General features: G+C 39.8%; 2 protein-coding genes across 2 annotated transcripts in view; one reads left to right on the top strand and one right to left on the bottom strand.

Annotated features, from left to right (window-relative positions):
* Positions 1-3,105: 3,105 nt before the first annotated feature.
* LOC139664272 (zinc finger protein 850-like) overlaps positions 3,106-20,874 on the top strand; it is a 67,253-nt gene continuing 49,484 nt past the window's right edge. The window contains exons 1-3 of the mRNA XM_071543045.1: positions 3,106-3,140; positions 3,290-3,319; positions 4,094-4,661. Of these exons, the coding sequence (XP_071399146.1) occupies positions 3,123-3,140; positions 3,290-3,319; positions 4,094-4,661 (616 nt within the window). The 5' untranslated portion in view covers positions 3,106-3,122. The remainder of the gene's footprint in view (positions 3,141-3,289; positions 3,320-4,093; positions 4,662-20,874) is intronic.
* Positions 13,731-20,874, bottom strand: part of LOC139664273 (zinc finger protein 850-like) — a 37,377-nt gene continuing 30,233 nt past the window's right edge. The window contains exon 7 of the mRNA XM_071543046.1: positions 13,731-16,140. Coding sequence (XP_071399147.1) covers positions 15,583-16,140 — 558 coding nt within the window. The 3' untranslated portion in view covers positions 13,731-15,582. The remainder of the gene's footprint in view (positions 16,141-20,874) is intronic.

Consider the following 20,874-nt stretch of genomic DNA (forward strand, 5'->3'; position numbering starts at 1 on the left):
GATGAAGATCTCAGGTCGATTTGAATGAGCGTCGACCACGGTAAGAAACGTGATCCAAAAAAAATGGTCCAGCATAATCGATGTGTATGCGTTGCCAGGGGGGTGGCAGGTTTACTCCCATGTGTGGATAGGTGCTGTGTGGGGTTGGCGTTGGGTCTGCTGACAACCCATGCATGTCAGTTTGGCCATCTATGCCAGGCGAACAGACATAACTTCTGCCGAGGCTTTTCATCTTGACTACAACAAGGTGTCCTTCATGCAGTGAGGTAAGCTCTCTCGAACGTAGCTTTGGAGGCACAACAACACGTGCATCCCACTAGGGCTGGGCGGTATGACGGTAGAAATTTGTTTCTACCGTTTCTACCACAGCAACAATACCTTTTTAGTATCTCTGGCTATCAGGGTTTCATTACAACATTTACCGGAAAAAGTCTAGAGTAAATTTAAACAGAAATAACCACTATAAACCAAATGCAATGATACAGCAAATGCATTTTATTAAGCTCATAAGCTTGTACTTCCGAGTTTCACGATCTTAATTACAACCCATTGTGTATTCAAGTACTTTTAAGTGAGAAATAACAAAATGCACCCGGACACAAAAGTACCATACAGAGCTCGGCTGTAAATTCTACTTTCCCATTTGTATTTATCCATTTTCTTGGGTCGTTTAAGCACGACCTGTAATTGCGAGATTTCTGACAGCATTTGAAGGCAGCATCGGCTCGCTACAGTTGTGACTGTGTGGCGATGTCGAAGTGGGGAAAATCTAGGAGATAATGAGGTAAATGTTGGACTTTTGGACTCACAGTACGATCGCTTTGCTTCAGGACAACGTGACTCTGCTGTTTGGAGTATTCTGATGGTCATGTTTGGTCCTTTTTGGAGCTGTCTGCACAGAAAATTTAACGGCATAAAGCTGAAAATAAAAGTTCTGTCTGCGGTAAAAAGGAGGGCGAGTTATTCCAGTACTGACCCAACCTCTCCATCTAGTAAAAAAGCCATAGCAGAACTGGGATTTATTCAGTGTAAAGTAGCCTAAAGCTGGGCAAACACTGGTGCAAGTGCCATGGTAACTATGGTAACCAAGTCCGCCAGACTTACTTTGTAATCTACTGACCCAGCTCACGACCCGACAGTTAGTTCTGTGTAAATGGGAGAAATGTCATGCTGACCATGGTTCCAGCAACAAGTTTTAAAGGTCAAGTGATAATATTTTATTAGGCTATTGATTGATTTGTCATATTGTCCGTCTTTTTGCATACACAATTTAAATTGCATATGTTTGGGGATGCTGTGATTTTTATTTTGCCCTGACTGATTTGTCAAGTATTTAATTCACTGGGTTAGCCAAAATCTGGCATTACCATACGGTTATTTTATATATAAACCATTTCTTATTTGAATTTCCAGGAAAACTACTGTGTCGTGATATATACCATTACGGTGATATAAAATCACATATAGCGCTGCATGATGGAGGATTTTGGCCATATCGCCCACGCCCCCCCTAAGACAACCTTGGCACACAGATAGTTGGTCTCGTCGAGTGGAGTAGTCCAGGAGCTGGGAGTCTCCATGTGATGGCCATCCAAGGCCAAGTTGTGGACTTTAGCGAGGACAGGGTCTCATTGTCTCCTTTTTAGCACCTGTGCACTGGCGCCAGGAAGAGGCTCTATCTGTGACACGCGTATCTGTGCATTTTCTTCATTTTTAATTATCTTTATTGCCTTCTATTCATCCTCTGTGGTTATTGGAACTGGTGGGGGCCCAGTTAAAGGGATTGTCTGACCTCCATAGTCAAGAGCAGACAGTGTGGGATTCTGGACAGGAAATGGGCCACTACTGTACAGCAGGCTGGACTGATGACTGATGTGAATTAGACCTTGGGTTATGGTGTTGGGTTTGTAGGCTGAGGAGGACAAGGACTGCACATGGAGATTAGCTTGGGGCTCATAAAACTGGGAGGCAGGATCAGGCTGGGGGGGGGGCTGAGCTGGGCCAGCATAGACCCAGGTGGTGGGGGAAGGCTGAGACTCATGCTGACTCGAGCATGCACAAAGGTCCTTCACCAGTGGCTGACCAACTTGACGGGAACGGTCAAACTCGGACGGAGGATGGGTACGGGCCGGAGTGGCTTGGGCCGAGGAGTAGAGAGGTTTGAGGTAGCCGGTCTCCTAAGGCCGGCATAGAATGTCCGAGATGGATCATCATTCGTCTCAGTTCATCAGTGTCACTCTTCATTGAAGCGAGATTGTTTGAATTGTACTGGGGAGCTTATCTGATTGCTATCTGTTTGATGAGAATGAGCAGTTGCTGCTGCCACTGATGCTTCTTGACTATTTGGGTCTAAGTGAGGTGGTTGGAGACTTGAGGGCCTGTAATTGTAACCAGCCTATTTGGTTTTATAGTCATAGTATGCCAAATGTGAGGGGGGTTGAGGCTGCCTGCTGGATTTCCTTTGTGCTCCATCCATTGCATTTATCAGTTCCTGCTCGAAGGACCGTGTGAAAGTTTGTACTGATTTCCAGGAGGATAAACACAGCGGGTGTCCGTCAGGCAAAATGAGCAAAAAGGATTGGGTCCAGTTCAGTTATTACACAATTATTGCTGAGTTGAAATGGTGATAGTTGATTGTTGGCTGGTTGGCTCTAAATAAAGGAAAAAAGAAAACACATAGACGTGCCAAAGATGAATTGTCAATAATCATAATTACCACCAAATAGATATGCATGAATGGAAGTAAACAAAGAATATTCTTACAATTATAAAGAAACAGCCACATATTTATAATTGTGGTTGCTGGAATTATATGACAAAGATAATAATAAAGACCGCCAAGTAAATCACCATTCAAAGCATTAACCCCTTCAGCGCCGCTCTTCACAACAATAGATGAAAGTCTTCATTTAACTGCTTGGTCCCTACAATCACTGTTTGCAGCTATATTATTATTATTATTATTATTATTGCTGTTTTTGTGGGTGTTCTCTGTCTTACTGACTATCTCTGATGATGTCAGAGCTGATTGGTGAGAAGACAATCATCCAGCGGAGGCAGAGAGGAACGTTGTCGGCCATCTTGTCTCCGTTCAGTACAGCTGTTGCCACTAACGAAGCAAGATGAGTTCTTCAGAAGAGGTGAGGAAAAATATCACTGTTGTAACGTTGATGTTAATCTGTTGGTAACATTCGCCTGTTAGTTAGCTTGTCTGTTTGGAAATTAGTGATGAGATCACGAGTTTGTCTCTAATTACTCTCTCTCTCTCTCTCTCTCTCTCCTTCCTCAGCCCAGTACCTCAGCTGCTGCTGTTGTCCAGGTATGGATGAAATGTACATATGATGCCATATATCTATTGTATTTAAGCGGCCAAACCCACGGGTGAATTCTGAAGCCAATAAGAAGTGTCTGAAAGCTGCAGTTCCTCTAACGTCCACTGGGGTCGGCTCCAAAAAGACTCTAAATCCCTCCCAACTCCATTCATGTCTATGGGACCACGGCTCAATTTCTCACTCAAAATATAAAGTCAATAATTTTTTGGGAGAAGAGATTATGGTCTCAGTAGCTAATTTCACTTCTTCTAATATGTGTCCATATGGCGATTTTCAAAATAACGGCGTCATTAACAAAATATTATGGTTATAAAACGGGGCTGTTTTCCGAGTGACTGACAGGTCGCCTGTCCAGTGATCACGCAGCTCGCCGACCACGGACCAATAGCAGGCGGCTCTGTGGGAAAACCCCCGGTCTCGCGCTAGCTGCTCCGGCTCCAGAAACTCGTAGACCCGAACTTTTGGCTTCAAAACGGCTCTTCAGAAACCCGTGGGTGATGTCACACTCACTACGTCCATCTTTTTTTACAGTCTATGATTGTATTATGTGGGATATGTTATGATAGTACAGATGATACTACACAGTACATACCTACTACATACCTACTTATCAAATAGTTTCATAGCTAATAGTATTACAGTATTCAGACGTAGTAATGAACTGTTAAACCTATTTACTAGATCCACTACCCCCCCCCCCCCCCCCACTCTCGTTCTGTCTCTGTCCTGATCTTTCTTTTTATCTTTCTCTATGGAAACAGAGAAACACCAAGGGACCCAAACGTCACCGCTGTCACCTGTGTGACAAAGCATTTACAATGCTTCAAACGTTAAAGGAGCATCTGAGAGTTCACACAGGAGAGAAACCTTACCCCTGTCAGCAGTGTGGGAAAGCTTTCAGTCAGTCAGGTAATCTAACAAGACACCTGCGTGTCCACACTGGAGAGAAACCATACCTCTGTGAACAATGTGGGAGGAGTTTCACTGATCAACGTGCATACCAGCAACACCAGCGTACTCACACTGGAGAGAAACCATACAGGTGTGAACATTGCGGGATGAGGTTCAGTGATCCGAGTACATATAAGGCACACCAGCGTATCCACACTGGAGAGAAACCATACACTTGTGACCAGTGTGGGAAGAGTTTCAGTCATGCACATGCATACAGGGAACACCAGCGGATTCACACTGGGGAGAAACCATACCACTGTGACCAATGTGGGAAGAGGTTCAGTCATGCACATGCGTACAGGGAACACCAGCGTATTCACACCGGGGAGAAACCATACCACTGTGACCAATGTGGGAAGAGTTTCAGTCAGTCGAGTGCGCACAGGGAACACCAGCGTCTTCACACTGGAGAGAAACCATACTGGTGTGACCAGTGTAAGCAAAACTTCACTTACTTGCGTCACTTGAAGAGACACCGGTGCATCTGAAAGTGTTTGCAGAGCGCCTCCTACTGTCTGCAGGAGGAACAAGCTTCTCTCTGTCCAACCAACGCAGGAAGCTCAAGTGTTCAGGTCACAACACCAAACTGAACTCCGAACTGAACTCATCGTACGTTGTTTTATTCACCCAGGCCAACGTGATGCTAGCAGGTGTATCCTGCTAACTCTGTTATCCATGTGCGAGTCCCTGGACTTTAAATTACAGTTGGGTTTACTCTGTCTCACACACACACACACATACACACACACATACCCCCATTATTTGTTAAACCAAATGTTAGTTCTTTGTTGTCCAAACTATTTTAATAAGATTCCACATGCATTTTGACATTTTGATTTTTATGTAAGCTTTTGAAAACTTTTAAAGTCAATCTTTAACACTGTTGGAGAACTTTGACACAGGTGAAAATGTGTTGATGTTCAAACACGTTATTTTCCCCACTATGAAATGGAATTTTGATATCTTTCTTCCTTAATGTATTTCCTGTTGAAACAGGATGTTGGGACGGGACATAACGCAAGGAGGGATCATTCAAAACCGTAACCCAATGGGAGATCTGTTAAGTAGAGAAAGGCAATTTTATTTGATGGCAGGGGGGGGGGGGGTCGTTCAAAAATCTGTGATGTTTTATTGGTTGGATTTTTTTCCCTCCTGGTAAACGATGAATTCACCACTTAAGATGTTCTATTTTCCAGGAAGTGAAAGGAATGAGGCTTTGATTTAAAAATAAAATAAAGCAAAAAAAGTTAATAATTTTGCCACAAATTGTAAAATAGGTGGATTAGGTAAATTAGAGGTAGTTAAAATTATCTAAAAATTCATTTTCATTTGTCATTTCATGTGACTAATATACGTTATGTTAAAGTTCCTATGTTAAAGTGTGAACATTAAGGAAAATGTTTGTATATTCTACTCTTTCACAGTTTTATACAAGATTTTTAATTGTCAAATGTATTTTTTCTCAAGATGCTGTTATATTTCATTCTGGTTTTGTGTTTTATTTGGTGTTTTTTTTTTTTTTTATCATTAATTTGTATGGAAGAGGATTAGGGCCACATGTGAAAAATTTATTTGAGTTCTGACTTTAATCTCAGAATTCTGACTTTTTTTTTTTTTTTTTTTTTTTTCACCTGACAACTTTTTTTTTTTTGGTGGCCCTAATCCTCTTCCGTAAATTTGTATCGTTTGTTTTTTGGGGAAATCTTTTTCTTTCAAGTTTTCTGTCAATGATTTTTAATTGAGCAATTTAACAGACATCCATATATCATGATGTATGTATGAATATAGAAACATACAAATAAGTAAAAAAAAAAAATACACAACAATTAGACGGTGATAGGACAACCCACCCACCCACTCTCCTCTCTCCCATTGTCATCTAATTAAAGGATATCATGTAGAATGCTAATAATTAAGGTTTTACATTGGTTAGGTAATGCATGAAAGGAGCCTCAATCTTTTCCCAATCTGAGACTTTGTCTTTAAGAATGTATCTAATTCTAAATGTAAAGTATTAGTCAAATCATTAAGCCACTGTTTGGGTGTGGGGACCTGTATTTTCTTCCATGATGTGAGCAGAGGAGCATTCCAGAAAGCAGGATTGGCAGGTTATCCAGATCTAATAACTAGGTCAGTTCAACTAGGGCAGGTTTACAAACATGTAGGTGTCCCTACATGAGTGAGAATGTGGGGAGGTTTCCTATTGGATGCCCCTCCAGTGGAGAAAATGTGATATGGTGCCATATAGATGCCCTTACAATGGGATAAACTTGAGGTTCCCTACAGGTGCCTTTCTGATGGAAAAACTCATGAAGTGCCCTCTTAGATGTTCTTCCAAGTGAGAAAACGCGATGAAGTGCCCCACAGTCTCCCCTACAACACGCCCTCTCTAGGCCAGGCTTTCCCAAAGTGGGTGCCGCCAAATACTTTGATAAGATTTTGAATTGACCTCTCAAACCCTGCTTACATTCAAAACACATTGTATGGCCACTAACAAATCTTTTCTGCGTTTCTGCAAGGAGCCGATAAGTTCGGCTAATATCTAGCTAGCATTTTGATGTAATCTCATCTGCACTGTCCCTGTTTTTTATTTTTCTGTGAACCCTTTAGGTTAGGTTATGTTAGGTTAACTGCATTTGAGAGTAAAAGACAAAGTAAATTGTTGCCAACGATGACACAGTAAAGTTTAAAATACTCATTCCCATTGTTAAAAACTTATCTTAAAATCTATTCCCTCCATTTAAGTTTTCAGTTTTAGCCACACCCCCTCTAGAATGTTCAGATGTCAGGGGGCTTAATACAGTCTGAGCTGTAACCCTGACACCCTACTGCAGTGTGTGAGATAGGTAATGCAGAAAGCTTTTTTTGAAGTTGTAAAGATTGAGTTTTACCAATGATGCATTACTAGATGTAGTTCCTGTGTTTTACTTCGGAGGTGTTTGTGAAATAAACATTTTAAAGCTTTATAGTTCCCTGTGTGTTTTTATCATAGAGGTGTGGTTTTACTTTTAATCTGGATCGCCTAATAACATAATGTCCATCTTAATCCTGAGTCCGCCACTGTCCCGCCCACACGGAAGATGGCATGGAAGCTCAAATTATTCACCGGGCTTTACGTCCAGAGAGGGACCGTGATATATTTCATCACACCCACCTGTAGCATATATCATCGCGAGCGTTACCGTTTTTAAAAGAGTCGATAATTTATCAGAATAGCTTCTTCAGCCTCACATTTTCCCCTCACCTCTGTATAGAGTTAAGAGAGAAGAGATACGTGTTTATTATGAATGTGATAAACTTCCCCTTTATGTAGGCGAGTGTGTCCTGGGGGTATTTGCTCTGATGAGCTCCTTCATGCCATCAGTTATCTGTCTGCCTCTGTTCAGAGTGAGTGAAGGCCAGCTCCTCTGCTGCTGTGAAAGGTGGCGGGACCCCCACCTGCTGTACGGGCCTCAGCCTTCTTCCAATTAGATACAGTGTGGAAGTCAAATAACTCTAGGTCTACATTTAGGCTGCTACTAAGAAAATAAAATCCTACGAGTTTGAATTATGTTTTTTATACTTTTTTTTAATGCTGCCTGGATTAGGCCTACACCTAAATTAAAAATAAAAAAAGGTCACAAACAAATTCACTATAAGCTGTCATTGATATTTCTTGTTCGGCTGGAGTGAAATATGACGATCTGATCTGCTTCTCGACTCTAAATCCATGATTAATCCTATTTTCAGTCCTCGATTGAGGATGGCTTCATAGTTCAGTCTCAACCTATCCTGAGCTGATCGAGCCCGATCACTGAAATTGGAATCAGTTGTTCTGGAACCGAACATTCCCGCTGTGCCGTGTCTAGCTCTCAAGTCAGAATTCAGAATTTAGTTTAGGATTTCTTAAACCGTCTTTCTGGAAAACCCCTCTGGAGTCTCTAAGCCATCATAAGACAATAGGAAAGGAAATGTTGTTGTTTTATGGTTAATCTTCCCAGAGTTTCAGCCTAAGATGATTAAGGGTTCTGGCTGTAGTTGAACATCCCAAAATTTTGGAAATTCTTAAGCTTTAATATCCATATTCACAAAACTGTTAATAAACAGGTTATGTTGATATATGTAATTGTTGCTCCATGGCTCTTTGTTGTTGTAGCTATAGTTACTGTGAACAGGACACACACACACACACACACACACACACACACACTTATAAAGCTCAGTGGGTAGAGCAAGGCACTACCACTGGCAGGTTGTGGGTTCCATTCCCATACTAAAGATCTCTCCTCTCCTGGTTCTGCGAGGTACTTTAGATAAAAATCCCACAGTTTAACAAAATGTTGTGGACTAATAGTGTGATGTAATGTAGTATGTAGTATGTTGTATGTTGTATGTTGTATGTAGTATGTCACCCCAACAGATCTAACCTCGCTGATGACATCACTAGGAAGCCACTTGGGCTGTTGATAGGTGAAATCCACTTCTTGTCAGGAGAAACCATACAGCTGAAACAGCCTACAGAGCCACAATTTATGTTCATATGAAATTGTCATTAGAAGAGCCAGGGTTCCCACGGTCATGGAAAACCTGGAAAAGTCATGGAATTAGTAAAATCCTTGAAAGTTTTGTAAAAGTCATGGAGTTTTGTTGTGTGTAATGAAATTAATTGTTACAGTAATCGTCCGTGGATAACCTTCAAATTTATTTTCTGTAGCTGGTGACATAACGTCAACATCGGACACACCTCTTCATATTGGATTTTAGTGCTTCTTGTATTTTATATCAATATTTTTATGGAAAATTCATGTTTTATTTCAATAGCTTCCATGTAATGTGATGCAGTGACTCTAAAGCACAAAAATCCAATATAAAGAGGTGTGTCCTATATGTCCAGTGTAGTAATAATTTCTGGTATTGATTCAGAGTCACCGCCTCACATTACATGGAAATTCTATTATGGAATAGAAAAAACTCATGAAAGCCTTTTGAATAACTTTATTAATATTTCAAACCACAAAGGACAGCAGGATATTACAATTATTACAACAGCGACTGTCAATTTGCTGATATAGACAAACATTACAGGCAAAAAAAAACAGCCTGGCTGGACTCAGTGACGTCACCATTTCAAGACGCTCCGTTCCATCTTCAACCCGTTCGCGCAATGCATCATGGGTGGGTGTAGTATCACGCTTGTAAAGCAACATGGCGGCCTACGGTTGATGAGAGAAGAACAAAGAGAGAAAAGAAGTTTCCCGCTCGGTTTTCCTCAGACTGATTCAGACAGGAACAAAGGTGGAGAAAGGAGTTTGAGACTGGAGGACAAATATTGTATTGAGTGTGTGTGTGTGTGTGTGTGTGTGTGTGTGTGTGTGTTGGGTTTAAATTGTCAACTGCCCCAAATATCCAAGTACTATTGATCACGAAAGACATTTTGGAACAAATCAGTAGTCGCTCCTTTCCCAGCTCCCAGTCGGAAACTCGGACAAAATTATTTCCGCCCGAGTTGTCCGACATAAACACAGCTGACGTCACAGCATCAATCTGTACTTAAAAATCTTAATATCTGTACTTTCCATTTGTAACGTAATTCTGTTGACTTGCGTTTCGTTGCTAGACAGAAGTCTTTGCTGTATGAAAACGGGTCAAGGCTGCTGCTTCCATGTTTTCCCGAGAAGACACCGGAACGATTTAGACTTCCAGTGGAATGCACCATAAACACTGTAGGCAAGCAAGCAAGTTTATTTATATAGCACATTTCGTACACAGGGCAATTCAGTGTGCTTTACATACATAAAAGCAAAAGGAACATCCATATGTAATTAAAAGAAAGTACAAAGTACATAAAATAGTAGTTAAAAGAGAGTAATATAATTAAAAAATAAGAAATAAAAAGAAAATACAAATACATACTATCCCTAATCGTAGGCACATGAAAACAGAAATGTTTTCAACTTTTGGGGGCATTTGGGGCTCATCTAAGATCTTCTGGCAGTAACTTTTTCTTCTCTTACTTCATTAAAGGATCTGTGTAAATCAACACTATGCCAGTGTTTCTATCACAGTTTTTTTTTGTTTTTTTTATATATATATATATATATATTTTTTTTTTTTTTTTTTTTTATTTAACTGTGCAACAAACAATAACAGGTGGACTGGTGGCAGTGTTGGTGTTTTATTCCACTTTATTCCACTTTTCTACACACTTTTCTAACCCGGTTCTGTTTTAACACGCACAAGCTCCGTCTGTGTCTTTAAGAATTTCACCATGAAATAACCATCTGAATAAAGGCTTTTAAACTTTTTTTTTTTTTCCAGAAGAGAGCCTTGGACCTTTCTTCTTTTTTCTTTTTTTTTGAACTTTTGTGTTCCCGACCAAAGAGCAGCTTCATCACACCTGTTCCGGACCTTTTCTTTCTTATTATTGTTTCTGTTCTATTCTGGGTTGTATGGTGGATTAGGGTTGAACAGTCTGCGTGTGTTGTTGTATGAATGCCTACCTTTGATGAAACCGGTTTGATCAGGGTGGATTGTGAATGGTGTGTTAAATTCTGATGCTTTACTGATAATTTGTATATTCGTATCAATTAAAGAATTTTGTTTTATTTCTTGCGCCATTCTAACGAAGAGTGGGGAAATAGTTGGCCAAATGGAGAGAGGGAGAGAGAGAAAATAAACAGCAATCAAATGCACTGTCATACTGTATATCAAATAAATATTAACATTAACAAACAGATTAACATTGTTAACAACAGTGATTTTTTTCTCACCTCTTCTGAAGAATTCATCTTGCCTCCTTAATGGCGAACACCAAATTCAACACAGCTGTCCTGAACTGAGACAAAATGGGCGAGAAAAAAAATTCCTCTCCACCTCCGCCAGACGCTTCTCTTCCCGCCAATCAGCTCTGACATCATCAAACAGGGACAGTCAGTACGACAGGGGAACAGCGGTGAGTCAGGGCCGGGCATTTTGAGGAGGAAGAGGAAGAAGGAGAGGAAGAGGAGGAAGACAAATGACAAATACATGACGGTCCATCGGCAGAACTGCCCGGCCCCGTGATTATCGCTAAGATATCTTTGGAATCATGTGTCTCTAATAACAGCAAACAGTAAAATGTGTGAATAGGCTCAAGTACATTCATTCAGCATCAGCCGGGACTCGAACTCACAACCTTCGCCACCAACGGCAAGTTGTGACTGAGTTGACCTTCCTGAGAAATGGGGATGGGGATTTTAAACTAGTGTAAATAATTCAGTATTCAAGAAAGAATTCTGAGAATTTGCATACTTGGATAACATACAGATGTCTGTATTTATTTATTTTTTAACAAAGATTTATTGCTCCATAAATTAAAACTGATGTCTAAAATGCACTATTTTGTATTGTATGTTGTTTTTGTTTTTTTACTGTACCACTGTGTCACAAGCGCTTTAAATTATTGTCAATTTGTGTTTAAAAATCAATAAACAAAGTTCATAAAGATAAATAAATAAATAAAATGCTCTATTTCCATTGACTGCAATAGTTTACATGAGGATAGAATTCAAAATACTGTCAAAAATTCCGTTTTTGAGATACAATTATGAGATTTTACACACTTCATCTACCATGACAGCAAAGTTTTGACTGAACACTGGAGATGTATTTAGCGAGACAGCAGTGTTTTCAAAATGAATAAGAAACTGTTGAGGCTCGTTTGATGCAAAAATAGATATTTATTTACATAGTGAAAAAAGTGACCAAGTGAAAAAAAAGGCGTCATCTTTTTTTCACTTGCAAATGGATCCATATTGCAATGTAGCATAGAAACCACTATTTTTTTTTTCTTTTTTAAATATTTATTTTAGGCATTTTATGCTTTATTGATAGAGACAGTGTGAGAGAGGGGAGGACATGCAGCAAATGAGTTTAACACAATTAGAGAATGTATAAGGAAGAATATTTTGGCCACAGTTTCTCTGTTATCTCTCTGCCTACAGTACAGATAGTCATGGAATTCTGGACAAAATCATATCTGACAATAAAAATATTCTCAGATTTAAGTCAGAGACAAAATCTCATCAAATGGGGGTCTATGGCTCTAATGTGGACTAAATTAGGGGGTCCTTGATATGAAAAAAGTTGAGAATCACTGGTTTAGAGCATCTTTGTTTAAACTGAAGTGGGGGTTTTATTGTCTGAAAGCTCATTGTGTTGATTTCTTGACACTCAAACCTAACATGCAAGTTTTTTTTCTAACTGCTCTGGTTTTTTTTCCACGTTCATGTTCTGTTTCCATCCACAGAAATGACAGTAAGGTATTTTCATAGAAGCAAAATGGATCCATATTGCAATGTAGCATAGAAACCACTATTTAGTCGTGACTCTGTGTGGCATATTTCTGTTAGTAGTAATTAGTATTAATAGTTTTAATTAAACAACGGCTGCGCTGCTGTGGGTATTCAAGTAAGTACTATACATGCTTTAGGGCAGGCCTATTCAATTGGCGGCCCGCGGGCCACATCCGGCCCAGAAGCAACCTCCGAGTGGCCCAGCGAGCCTGAACTATCGGCTGTTTTAATAGCAATTTTAATATTTTAACACTTGTTTTCACTCGTCATGAGTTTATTTTCCTCTGTGGCAGAAAAACACGTCACACGAGCCTCAGAAGCTCCTGCAGGTTAAACTGGACTAACGAAACACTTCTGACTGACTGACTCCGACAGAATCTCTATAAACAGACTGGAAGACACTCGCTAGCCTAGCAACACTAAGGCTACAAACAACCCATAATGCAACACTCTGTGTAGGAGTCGGTTTTACACCGGTACTTTATTTTATTTTTATCCATTCAAAAATAATGTCTGATGTTGTGAACACGTTTGTCTCGTCCTCGAATAAAAGACGACCCCCACTTTTTCTGAAAATATGTCTCTGTCTCTGGCCCATCTACATTTCCTGGTTTTAAAATCTGGCCCAATTGAATTTGTAATTGAATAGCCCTGCTTTAGGGGGTTCAGTGATTGCAGTATTTGTTGTAGTAATGTGTCTGTGTGTCAGCCACCCGCTCCTGAAGAACACATGAAGGGGAACACAGGGAAGTGATGGTGCCGGCTGTCCTACAAATGGATTTGCACGAGAAAATCCAGACACTCAAGACCCTGACAGTATGACAGTGTGGTCCTTTCATGTTTGATTTTCACTTCAGATCTGATCTGAAGACATTTCTTCCTCATTTGTAGGATGATAAACGACTAAAGGCCCCGACAACCATGTTAACAATAAAACACACTTCAGGATTTCATTGTGATTTTGTGTTGGTTTTTTTTTACTTGCTATGACAGAAATAAGCTTCAGAAATTATGATCCATTTGATCAGGAAAACTTTCATTAAACATGTTATTGATGCCACCTCATTTTACCACTATTAGGTACTATTAGTGAACAAAGATGAAGTCGAGGCCGTGAGACAAGAGACTTTTATTTTGAAGGCAGTAGCGAGACAAAGCGGATGTTCAGAGTTGCTAACGCTAACCGCTGAACGATGTTAAAGTGTCATTTTCCATGATTGTTTACTAGTGGAATAGACCAGTGGAACAGTGGAATAGACTAAATGAAACAAAATGAGGTGTGAATATGCTCTGTGTTTCCTACATGAGCGTTTTACAAAAGTCTGTCATCACTCATGTTCGATAGTCCATTCCACGGTCTGCTCACACATCCCGCCCAACACAGTCCACAAGGATCCCGCCTCAGGTCTCCTGGATCGGGGCAAACTCCCAAAAAGTATCTGATGGCTCTTTTAGGAACCTGTTCGCATTCCCCAACTTTTTAACCCCAAGCCCCAGCAGCAGGGCAAACACAGGCTTGATAGAGCTTGGTGTAAGTAGAATAACCCAGATCTTTTAAAGCTTTTCAGGGACCAGTACTTAACTAAGTTCATGACTCTTGCACAGGGATACTATGTACCTTAGGAATATATCCATGGAACTATCCGAATTGCATATATTTGCATTATTTCTATTGTTGTATATTATGTTGACTACCTTTATTCTATGTCAGTAGCTATTTCCTTTATTTCTTTATTACCTGCACTTGACATTCTTTACTTCTTTGGCATTGTCCGTCAATTGCTGCTGTGGCACCTGCATTTCCCCAAAGGTATCAATAAAGTGCTTCAATCAAGTGTTTCTCCCCTTAAATTGAATTGAAATTTACATGTGTGTGTATACAATGCAACACTTGTATATCTGTCACTGTAGCTTTAATAGCATAAAGCAACACTGCTGCACAGCAGTGAGTCGGGGCCGGGCATTTTGATGAAGAGGAGGAAGAAGAATCAGAAGAAGAGGAAGAAGATGAGGAAGAGGAAGACAAATGACAAATACATGAGGGTCCATCAGCAGAACAGCCCAGCCCATAATTATCATTAAAATATCTTTGAAATCATGTGTCTCAAATTCACACCCGGGACTCGAGCTCACAACCTTTGCTACCAAGTCCCTGTGGAGTTGAGCTACCTGAAAAGTGGGCAAACACTTTTTTTTTTACAAAGATTGAATGCTCCATAAGCCAAAAAACTATGTTTAAAGATGCTCTATTTCCATTGACTGCAATAGTTTACATGAGGATAGAATTCAAAATACTGTAAAAAAAAAATAATAATAATTTTTTGAGATACAATTATGAAATATTCCACTTCATTTACCAGCAAACTTTTGTCATTTTTTGTCATAAACATTGGAGATTTTGCAGTAGCTGTTCACAGTATCGTTTACAGTAAAACATTTTGATGCACTGAGGGCCCAATTTTAGATAATTCAAAAATCTGGCTGGATCGTTTGTGGAAGACAGTCTGAAGATGCATGTGTAGCAGGTTTAGTGCAAGTTGAGCAAAAAATGTGGGAGGAGATAGGTTTAATTAGTTTTACAGTTTTTGAGAAAAAGCATCTGAAGAGCTGCCCGGCCCCTAATGAAGCAACCATGAAATTTACTGACATAACCCGTTTAACAGTTTCATTAATGTGGATAGTAACACTTAAGCTTTTCCAAAAAGAACAAATATTAGATAGAGCTGAAAGATATTTAAAAAAAAAAAAAAAACATCTTCCAAAAACACTGAAATAAAAAATGATCTATTTTACAATTTTTTTTGCAAAAATTGGAATATTTTATTGTATTTGTATATTTTATATCAGAATATCATTACTTTTACTTCCTGGAAAACTGAAAAACTTTAGTGTTGACTTTATCGTTTACCAGGACACAACATAAAAAAATAAAACATCACAGATCACAGAAACAGCACAGAGAGAAGTTTGGTCCACACTGCAGTTCAGACGCACCGGTGTCTGTTCAGCTGAACTAACTGAGTGAAGTTTTTCTTACACTGTGTACACCAGTATGGTTTCTCTCCAGTGTGAATACGCAGGTGTTGACTGTATGTACTTGAATGAGTGAAACTTCGTCCACATTGGTCACAGTGGTATGGTTTCTCCCCAGTGTGGCTACGCTGGTGCTGCCTGTAATTTTGTAACTGATTGAAACTCTTCCCACATTGGTCACACCAATATGGTTTCTCTCCAGTGTGGATACGCTGGTGTCGTCTGTATGTACTCGACTGACTGAAACTCTTCCCGCATTGTTCACAGTGGTATGGTTTCTCTCCAGTGTGGATACGCTGGTGTTCCCTGTATGCATTTGACCGACTGAAATGCTTCCCACATTGGTCACACCAGTATGGTTTCTCTCCAGTGTGGATGCGCTGGTGTCCTCTTAGGTTACCTGACTGACTGAAAGATTTCCCACACTGCTGACAGGAGTAAGGTTTCTCTCCTGTATGAACCCTCTGATGTTCCTTTAAGTTTTTAAGTCTTGTGAATGCTTTGTCACACTGTTGACAGCAGTGATGTTTGGGTCCATTGGTGTCCATCTGTTTCATAGAGAAAGAAAGATATAAAGAGAGAGATCAGGAAAGAGATGAGAGGGGGGGGTGTGTGCTAGCTAATAGGTTTAACACTTAATTACTACTTAGTACTTAACTTATTACTACTAATACTATCAGCTATGAAACCATATCATAACTGACACAATGCATATATCTTGTGGTATGTACTGTGTAGTATCATATGTGCTATCATAACATATTCCACATAACAATAAATATATGGAATCACATGTTCACTGTGATGTCATAGCATTTTAATTTAATTCAGACCTGGACAACAGCAGCAGCTGAGGTACTGGGCTGAGAGAGAGAGAGAGAGAGAGAGAGAGAGAGAGAGAGAGAGAGAGAGAGAGAGAGAGAGAGAGAGAGAGAGAGAGAGAGAGAGAGAGAGAGAGAGAGAGAGAGAGAGAGAGAGAGAGAGAGAGAGAGAGAGAGAGAGAGAGAGAGAGAGAGAGAGAGAGAGAGAGAGAGAGAGAGAGAGAGAGAGAATTAGCAATCATATGTTTTGTCATATAACAGATAAATAAGTTAATAGGCTAATGTAATGGCACACAATTTTTCTCACCCCTTCTGAAGAATTCATCTTTCCTCCTTAATGGTGAACACCAAATTCAACACAGTTGTCCTGAACTGAGACAAAATGGCCGACAATGTTCCTCTCCTCCTCCGCCAGATGCTTCTCTTCCCGCCAATCAGCTCTGACATCAAACAGAGACAGTCGTTAAAGACAGGGAACACCCACAAAAACCGAAATAATAATAAATATAGCCGCGTGGCAGCAAAGGAACGGGTTCCACTGTATTGGTCAATAACTCCATTATTTTTTTTAATGATTCCTAGTCCTAGTTTCCTAGTCTAAGAAGCCTGCATACCAAATTTTGTGTCATTCTGACTTGTTCATAAGAAAACCCAAGCAATTATGGGAAATGGAGTCTTCGTTATAAAATAGCAACAGATTCAAAGGGCTGTAATTTCCTGAAATCTCAACATATTATATGGTTTGACAGGCTGTTTTAATATGACATTTCTGACCACCCTTACATACTGTATTTCAAGCTGATGGATTACTGTGACATGATTTTACAATCATTTGAACTTTTTGTGCCGAAGGTGAAAAATTCAATGGTCAATAACAAATAAGCCTGCATACCAAATTTGGTTTGATTTTTGAAAGGTTTTCAAAAAATCCAAAATGGCGGATTTTTTTTTTTTTTAAAGGAGCCGCCTATGGGTCCCATTGGCAAAAATATTCAGCATGATCAGATACATACGTGCACCAAGTTTCAGAACTCTCCGACTAACAGGATGGCGGGCCTGAGCCTTAGACTTTGAGAGCTTATTATAGCGCCCCCTATGGGCCAATCGGTACCATTTTTTGTATCCCAGTAGCAGTTGACCGGGACTATCTATATGCCAAAATAAACAAAAAGTTATGAATGTATGGCCGAGTTATTGAGCAAAACACGGGGGAAAATTATAACAACAATCATAGGAATAATAGGAATTCCAGCAATTATAATAGGGTTCCCTGCTTTGCAGTGGAACCCTAATAATACAGCAGCTAACAGTGATTGTAGGGGTCAAGTCAAGTTTTATTTATTTATAGCCCAATATCGCACAGCATGCCTCAAATGCCTTCACAAAACAAAAAGATAAAAGCAGTGGTCAAAAGAAATACAATAAAATGTACACTCAATGAATAACAACATTTAAATAAGAAGTAATTAAAACCGTAAAATGTAGCATAATTAATACAAAAACCACAAGTAGATTAATTAAATGCAAAATGCAATAACATCATATCAGTGGGTCATTGTCCCATGACCAACTAGACTTGGTCTGGTCATATGTTAAAGAAAACAGTTGTGTTTTAAGCTTTTAAAGGATTCAACAGAGTCAGCATCTCTTATCCCTACTGGCAGACCGTTCCATAGCGATGGTGCTCGGTAGGAGAAAGCCCAACTACTTGCTGTTTTTTTTAGAATGGGGGTTATGTGATCATACTTTCTGGTCTTGGTTAGTAGTCTTGCGGCAGCATTTTGAACAAGCAACTCTAGAAGAGACAAAAGCATGGATGAGTGTCTCAGCATCTGGCATGGGACGTTTTAGCTATATTCCGCAGGTGATAAAAGGCAGTTTTTGTAATACTGTTAATGTGTGTTTCAAATGAAAGGTCAGGATCGAACATAACACCAAGATTCTTAATGAAGGGACTCTGAGATACTCTGAAACTATCAAAATTAAGGGAGAAATTATTGTACAGAGTCAGATTTGTTTGGACCTAGAATGATCATCTCTGTCTTATAAGGATTCAAGAGAAGAACATTTTATGTCATCCAGCCTTTGACTGCAGATAAGCATGTCTCTAAGTTTTGTATTTGGAGGTGATTTTTAGGTTCAATGGAGATGTATAATTGAGTATCATCTGCGTAGGAATTAAAACCTATACCAGATTTATGAATAAGATTTCCGAAAGGCAGCATGTAAATGGAAAAGAGAATAGGGCCAAGGGAGGAACCCTGCTGTACACCATAATTGACCATAACAGGATCTTAAGTGCAGTTGATGTGGAAAACAAAATTTAATCTAGACAGATATGATCTGAACCATGAAAGAGCAGTTCCAGTGATGCCAACATAATTCTCTAGATGATGCAAAAGTACATTATGGTCGACAGTGTCTAACGCCGCACTAAGGTCAAGGAGAACCAGAATTGAAGTAAGACCAGAATCAGCAGCAAGTAGCAGGTCGTTCACCACCTTGGTAAAGGAAGTTTCAGTGCTATGAGAAGCCGGAATGATAAATCTCATAGAGATCATTTCTAGAGAGGTAGTCTGTGAGTTGGTTAGCTACTACTCTCTCAAGAATTTTGGAGAAGAAAGGCAGATTTGAGGATCTAGATTATGCTTTTTCAACAGGGGCAACAGGGGCTTTCGAACTGCTCTTTTGAAGGCAGAGGGAACAGTGCCAGAGAGAAGTGAGCTGTTGATGATGTAAAGCATTGGTGGGCCTATAATTGGGAGGAGATCCTGTGTAAATTTAGACGGAAGTGGGTCCAGTAAACAGGTGGTAGGCTTAGAGGAAAGTACCAGTTTAGAGAAATTTTCAAAAGAAATTGCCTCAAATTGGCTAAGAGCACAGGACAGAATTCCCTAAGATGCCACAGATGAGCTCTCTAAGTTGAGAAGCAAAACATTGTCGATTGATGTAGAAGAGATTTCATCCCTGATTTGTTTTACTTTAACAGTAAAGAACCTCATGGAATCACTTGCAGAAAAGGTTGCTGCGCACACATGTGAAGGTTTGCTGGTAAGTTTTGTTACAGTGTCAAATAGAAATGTTGGGTTTTTTTCTTTTGTGTTTGTATGTATTATTATTATTCTATCTTTCTTACTAAAACTGCCTTCCCCTGCATGAAAAATCACCAAACTTGGCACATAGCTCCAGTCCCATGCTAAACAACACTCACTAAAGTCTGGGGCAAATAGTCCAGGATGGTGGCGCTACAGCAGCGGTCTAAAGTTTAAAACTTTAAAAAATCATAAAAAATCAACAATACAATCTACAGCTCTGTAATTTTCTGAGGTTATCGGCCAAAACATTCATACACTGGTACCTATACTAAACTATGAAGTCCACCATTTTGTTTTTATTAAAAACTGTGAAACTTCTTAAATGTAACTAGTCCCACATACTTGAAAATCACTACAGAGCATCATTAGACCTGCCCAAATAAAACTATTATTGGGTTTTTCATTTAATCAAAAATTGAGTCCACGGCTCATCAAAATGTCTGACTGTAAATGGTACTGCACACAGCCACGGTGAATTGATGACTACTCGATGTCCAATCCTCATGCAAAAAATAGAAAATATTTTCCTGTCTTGGTAGATGACACAAAATTTCAGACATCTATATCAAAAACAAAATTTTCAAAAATGATTTGAATTCTGCCTTTATGGAAACCATTGTAGTCAATAGAAAATAGAGCATCTTTAAACATCAGGTATTCGCTTGTGGAGCATTCAATCCTTGTACAAATAAATTACAGACCTCTCTATGTTGTCTAGATAAAGTACAGAATATGTGACACTAGTTTGAAATCTGCCTAAATATGGATGGACAGATCTTATCATGCACCCTGCTGGTTGCCTCAGTCAGTGTGACGCCTCGTCTCTTCAGCCCACCAACAGATAGCTCAACAAATTCATGCCTTGCCCTTGGTGTCAAAGGTCATGAGTTCAAGTCCTGGGTGGTGCTGCGTAAATGTGCTTTGCTTGCTGTAACTCTCTTTTTCCTCTTACGCTACATCTGGCCGGCCCCGTCCATGATTGCTTGCAGTCCTAGTTTCAGTGTTTCCCCTATAATTGTACAGGCCTGGTGGGCCGTCAGGCCAACAAGAACCCCCCGCCAATTTTTTTAATGCCAAAAATAACGCCAAATATCCATTCATTCGGAAATCAATAATCATTTGCGTTTGGGAGCCTCTGTGCGGCGCTGTTCCGAAACAGGAGTCAACCTCTGTCGTGCCACTGCTGTCACACCGTGTCCCAACTGAACGCGACGGAGCGAGCTGTGGCGATCTGCGATTTCAATAAAAACTTTTATTTTGGCTTCGGACCCTTTTACACACCCACTTATCCACCCAATCGATAGCCAGCATTCACCTCTCCTGTTCC

The sequence above is a fragment of the Centroberyx affinis genome, unplaced genomic scaffold, assembly GCF_046629955.1.
Source record: "Centroberyx affinis isolate AG114_WGS23_722 - 3 ecotype Tasmania unplaced genomic scaffold, CSIRO-AGI_Caff_v1 ptg004211l_1, whole genome shotgun sequence".
NCBI classification, from domain to species: Eukaryota; Metazoa; Chordata; class Actinopteri; order Beryciformes; family Berycidae; genus Centroberyx; species Centroberyx affinis.